At 34.1% G+C, this 6,213-nt stretch overlaps 1 protein-coding gene across 1 annotated transcript in view; it reads left to right on the top strand.

The window, feature by feature from the left end:
* The first annotated feature begins 745 nt into the window (after positions 1–745).
* LOC121388935 (probable tRNA N6-adenosine threonylcarbamoyltransferase) overlaps positions 746–6,213 on the top strand; it is a 30,874-nt gene continuing 25,406 nt past the window's right edge. Inside the window, exons 1-3 of the mRNA XM_041520483.1 lie at positions 746–818; positions 2,517–2,640; positions 3,701–3,820. Coding sequence (XP_041376417.1) covers positions 2,526–2,640; positions 3,701–3,820 — 235 coding nt within the window. The 5' untranslated portion in view covers positions 746–818; positions 2,517–2,525. The remainder of the gene's footprint in view (positions 819–2,516; positions 2,641–3,700; positions 3,821–6,213) is intronic.

Genomic DNA, 6,213 nt, shown 5'->3' with positions numbered 1-6,213 from the left:
GGTGGGAGTAATGAGAGTGTGTCAATCGAACCATCTAGGAGTGTGACACCAGGCCAGAAATGGAATTGGTTTGTGAAACAAATAGTCCACCAATGGTGATCATTGTAGCAGAGGAATATTCTGCACAGCCGCATATTTCCAAATATGGTAAAGACTCCAAAACCAACCCATCCCAGTAGTTAACCCGCTCGCTCCAGTATTTAGTCAACTCGTCCCCAGATTTACCAGTTCTCCCGAATTTTGATGAATTTGTGCCAATGCTGATCAGGGCTCACACTAAAATCATTTATTTTTACTCCGTTTTTAAATATGTAGAACATTTCTTTAAAAATTATTAAAAAGTGGCTAATACGAACAGACTTTTATTAGCTAAATATTAAATGTTGTAGTCACTTTGTATTTTAAAAAAAAATCAGCAATAGGGTAATCTGTCAATGGGCAGGATGAGCCCACACATTTATGCTTATTGAATACAAAATGTTAACACTGCAATTCTTTGACCAAGTGTTTGTATTTCTACCTGTGAGACTGGGAACATAAATAAATGGAAGGTGGTTTGTTGGTTTTTAACAAAGTGGGAAAATCCCGCGATTCAACAGAATGCGAGTATATTTTTAATTTTTTAAAATATAAAATTGTAGTTTTTTTCGTAAATTGACGATTTTTCGGTCAATCCAGATTCGGTGTTTAGACGCCACCAAAATTGACTGGATCATAGTTACATTGCGCATTTATTGAAACAATATCAGTCCATATTATATCCACTTCCGGTATTGTTTTTGACGTGATGAAAAGTTAAGAAGTTTGTCAAAACTCGTGTAAGTATGATTATTAATGCTCCATACTTGGCCGTGAGAATAAAGGCAGCACGGTACAATTGTTCATTGGTTAATCAAATGTGTTTACGGTTGAGTTTGTATTTCATTACCGGCTCCAACCCAATTTTCACGTCCGTCCGTCCATCAAAATCGGGTGTCTGGCACCTTTATAAGTTTATAATTATACTTTATAGTTCGTCCCATCATTCCATAAATTAGCTTCAGTTTGGTTTGACGTAAGAAGAAAACTAAGGCAAGATTATAAGATATTAAACAGTAGTTGCTTATCAATTTTCAATTGACTAGAAATATTTCTAATCAAAGTTTTGAAAACAAAATGTTTCCTGCTTTATACTATTTTTCACACAAAATTGAAAATTGGTACTTTTAGTTTAATTTAACTAGATCCTACCATGTAACAAATGAAAGTAAACTATGCCCCACTTTTGTAGAATATATCTATAATAATTTTTTAAGCCAATTGTTTAATTAAGATGCCATTCATGAAGCAGACATCCTTTACTGTAGGTAAGTATTGCTGTTTTATCTTGACTGAAGTTGTCACAAATTACAATTAAAATTTGTTTGATGTAAACTTAATTAAAAAAAAAAAAACCTCTTATATTAAAGCTGCACACCCTAGTTCCATCCAGCGAAAATAAATTATAATTTGGTTAATCTACAAACCTGTAACACACTTAGATCACGTTTTTATCAAATGGAGTGAAAAAGCAGGTTTTATATCGATAAATACCATGGGAATCCCCATGTCCCAATTGCTTGAAATAATTTTGAAAGTTAGTATTCTGATGTCACCGGTAGATGTCGCTCGAAGCACAACAATGCCTACGTCACGACAAATTTCACAGACTTGGGGTGCGTTCGTTTCACCTCTCCTGGACATGTTCCAACTGTTCTGTCCTGGTTGTATCCCCTCTCCAGATATCGTAAGACTTAGCAAAATTATTGGTTTTAAGGGTTTGTAATGTTTTGTATTGAGACACTTACTTGTCTGAACTTTATTGTTACTGAAAATGTTCACGAACTGTGAAGAAAAATCTGACAAATGAACAACAACAAATCGGATGTTGATTGTGCGAACCGTGCACGAGAAAACAAACCGAACCAAAATGATAACGGTCACGTGATATACCAACGTCTGACATTGAAATGGAAATATCCCCTCTAAAAATAGATTGGACCTCGCTTGCTTAACGGTTTTATCTCGACAGAACATCTTGTGAAAAAATGCATTTCGTGGTTTTACAAACATCAGGATTACCAAAAAGCACTTCAGGTGAATGGAAATGTGTATTCTAAATAATAAAATGTAAGTAAATTGCAATTTTATTTGTGAAAAATGGGGTTTAATAGCGAAAAACAATGCCGTAATGGTTAACAAATAGCTGTAACTAGGGTGTGTCCCTTTAAAGCAAATTTAAACTGTTGACAAAAAACGGACAAAACAAAACAAAACAACGTGTCATGACAGAACATCACTAGTGGAAGCTGGGATAGGGTATAGTAAAGCATGACATTGTATTTATAGCATTTATGTAAAAAAGAAGACTGATATACAGACAAAACATTGAGTTTTTAAAGTGGATAGTTTTAAGGTAAAAGATTTTTCTTAGTGTTTTGGTTTGAAACTGCAGTGGTAAGAATTGCTCTTTAGGATTGGTTTGATTTTTGTTTCAGAAAAGCACAATGGTAATAGCCATAGGGTTTGAGGGAAGTGCAAACAAGCTGGGGATTGGGATTATTCAGGATGGAGTTGTTCTATCAAATCCCCGACACACATACATCACTCCTCCAGGAGAAGGTAAGTTAAAAAGGGGAGAAAATAAACAGTTGTCTGGGAATAAGCCCACCCCATGCTAAGCTCACAATGAGTTGTCTTGGCCCCCTGGGCTTATTTCTGGTCAAATACGGTACAATACAGGTTATTAAAGGGTGGACTCTTTTTGAGAGGGGTGAAAATAAATGAAGTAGGAATAAGTTTGTTTCAGTACAGATGTATTAGGAGTGATAAAAACCATTGTCATGTATTAGGAGTGATAAAAACACATTGTCATGTATTAGGAGTGATAAAAACACATTGTCATGGATTTAAAGACTGTATTTCTCTGATCATGGATTAGAAATGAAAATTACATTCCTTTAGATTATCAGACGTCACTGATTGAATCATGATATAAGGAAATCCATGTCAACCATCTCAGTAAATTTTGTTTTTAAATCTTGGAACTGTTCCAGGAGTCTAAAGAACATGAACTTGTGACCAATGTGGTGATATTGCATTTGCACAGTATTTTAGCATGCAAATTCACAGTTTTGTGTCAAACAAGACAATTAAAAAATATCTGACTAAATCCATTTTTTGTTTTGAAAGTAAATACGTAACATGCCGCCATTATTTTTATTAATTAGCTGAATGTAGCTGACAGACATGACAAGAAAGCACATGTGGCAACTAAAACATTGGACTAGTACACCTTTAGGTACACTTAAAAAAACCTTGTATTAATTCCTACGGCATGATTAATACTAATATATATTAAAATCCATGGCATATTCGGCATAATAATGAATGTTAAACAAAACAAACTTGAACTTTGTATTACATCAATTCCTCCTCCAAAAAAAGCTCAAAACAGTTAAACAATTACAAACAATACAAACGTGTATATACATATGCACAAATAAATTTCTTTCATCCTTTCTTTTATCTTCCATATAAGGATGTTCTTTTCTGATTTTATCAACAAAATAACCTTCAGAGTTTTGAGTGTTCATGCAGTCAGAATCTAGCAAAACAGAAGAAAGTTGAAAGTTTGTGATTATACATGTATATGTATGCTATTTTATTTAATAATTTTTAGGATTTCTTCCCAAAGACACAGCAAAACACCACCGGAAGTATGCATTAGAAATCCTTCAGAAGGCTTTGGATGAGGCCAACATTAAGCCTGACCAGATTGATGTCGTCTGTTACACAAAAGGTATTACATAATACACATGTACATTTATACAGTCAGATCTGTTGATATTATACAGTAGAATACAAAAGGTATTACATAATACACGTGTACATTTATACAGTCAGATCTGTTGATATTATACAGTAGAATATAAAATATATTACATAATACACATGTACATTTATACAGTCAAATCTGTTGATATTATACAGTAGAATACAAAAGGTATTACATAATACACATGTACATTTATACAGTCACATCTGTTGATATTATACAGTAGAATACAAAATGTATTACATAATACACATGTACGTTTATACAGTCAAATCTGTTGATATTAATCAGTAGAATACAAAAGGTATTATATAATACACATGTACATTTATAGTCAGAACTGTTGATATTATACAGTAGAATACAAAAGGTATTACATAATACACATGTACATTTATACAGTCAAATTAGTGCACGGGGCACATTAGGTCAATACTTTTCTTAACGTGCACGGCGAGTTGCTTCCCTCTATGTAGCATATTTAAAATGGCGGGGGACTTTTGACAGTTGTCGTTGGAAGATTTATTTTGTTAATAATGACACAAGTACTTCAATCAGGATTTAGTGAGTATGGTAGGTTAAAGGTAGGATCAACTCAAACAAGAGCCATATGTGTTGGAAAGATGCATACCCGGACCACCAACACATACTGACACTTTAGCAAATGAAAAACGCGTAATTTTAGAGTTAATAAAAAAACATGATTATTCCTGCTAACTGGGGGCAGCCATTTTGTTTAGTTTTTGTGACGTCCGGTGGGATAGCTTGGGGCGAAGTGACGTCAGCTCCTGACCATCTCCTGTAAACAAAAGCAGTAATTTTCGACAAGGCGCTTTTCTTTGATCAACCTGACTTGTAAAACAGCATAAATGACGTAATAATATAATAAACTATTTAACTAAATATATTTCAAGTTGCATTAACGGAAAAAAATGGGGTTATAGTATTTTTCTCTGTTTAATAATCCAAAGGAAAAATGTACACTATTAGGCCTATTGATATGCTACGTTGGAGCAAAAAACGACAACCCACGATACCCAAGCGCCAGATATTAGGCCTCAGACCACAATTAATTTCGCTATATGTTTCTATATAGCCTTAGTGGCTATAACATTTTTATTAATATCAGCAGGTCTGTGAAGTTTTGTGTGTACCTTTGCCTGCATGGGGGACACATACCCTGAAAAGGACAACCCCTGTTGTCCAGCTCTTTCTCCCAGCATATTGGTTTAAACAGACACACCCTCTAAACCAGGCCGGAGTACACCCATTTTACACAAAAAGCACTACTTTTGCATGGGCCGGTATTACCACAAACAAGTCTTCAATGTCAACAAGTTACACATGTTTACAAACTACATGCTATCCCCTGTCACTTCAGTCAAACAGTTGCCACTTCATAGCTGTCTGCCATGAAATAATCACAGTCAAACAGCAGACTACTTGCGCGGTCAAACTTCCGGATTTTGGACAACCAAATGGGAAGATAACTGTGATCTGAGGCCTATCAGTCCATTTTTCCCCCTAAAAACTGGCCCACACTAATGCATTCCAATGATATACATATTAAAGCAATGCTCAGTAAGTATCAGGATGTCACCTTTAAACTGAGAGTATATAGAGGCTGTGTTAAAACACCTACCACAGTGCCTTGCCATGGTCAATTTTAGCAATGGAAACTTGAGGGACACCAACTTCAAAATGTAATAACTTTATCAAATTTTGGAATTTCTTCATACAATGAGCAGTTATTTTTTCTTCTACATATGTTCTATCTGCACAGTGTTGTCTTGGAAAGATTTTGAAATATTTAAAGGAAAACAAATCGATCATTAGATTTTACTTCATTTTTAATTAAATATTAAACCTAAATTTAAATTTTTGAAAAAAATTAAAATCTAAAACTGTAAAATTTTGCATTTTAGATATGATAAGTGGAGGCTTATTAAAGATATGGTGACTGAATTCATGGTACATTATTAGAAATGTGTCAGAGGGATGGTGAAAGTCACAAAATTGAGGCCATTTGCAACACATTTTTACACACTAATTTCAGGGAAAATTAGACATGATAGACCTCAGATTCAATTTTGACCTGCTGTATTTACTTAATCTACTTCATTTACTGTATTAGACATGTAGCCACTTTGTAAAAGGCAAAACAGTCCTTATAAATGCATATTAATATGAATATGCCCTACAGATATTACTTAGGTATACACCATAATATGTTTTTTGTTGACGACAACTTTGAAAATGAAGATTTTGTCACAGAATGCTGATATAAATCCTACCAAGAGGTACTTGCACCATATTTTTCAGTTTCCAGTGATAACTGTTAACAAGTGTAGTCATGT

The sequence above is a fragment of the Gigantopelta aegis genome, chromosome 14, assembly GCF_016097555.1.
Source record: "Gigantopelta aegis isolate Gae_Host chromosome 14, Gae_host_genome, whole genome shotgun sequence".
Lineage (NCBI taxonomy): Eukaryota > Metazoa > Mollusca > Gastropoda > Neomphalida > Peltospiridae > Gigantopelta > Gigantopelta aegis.
This window is presented reverse-complemented; position numbering and strand designations above follow the sequence as displayed.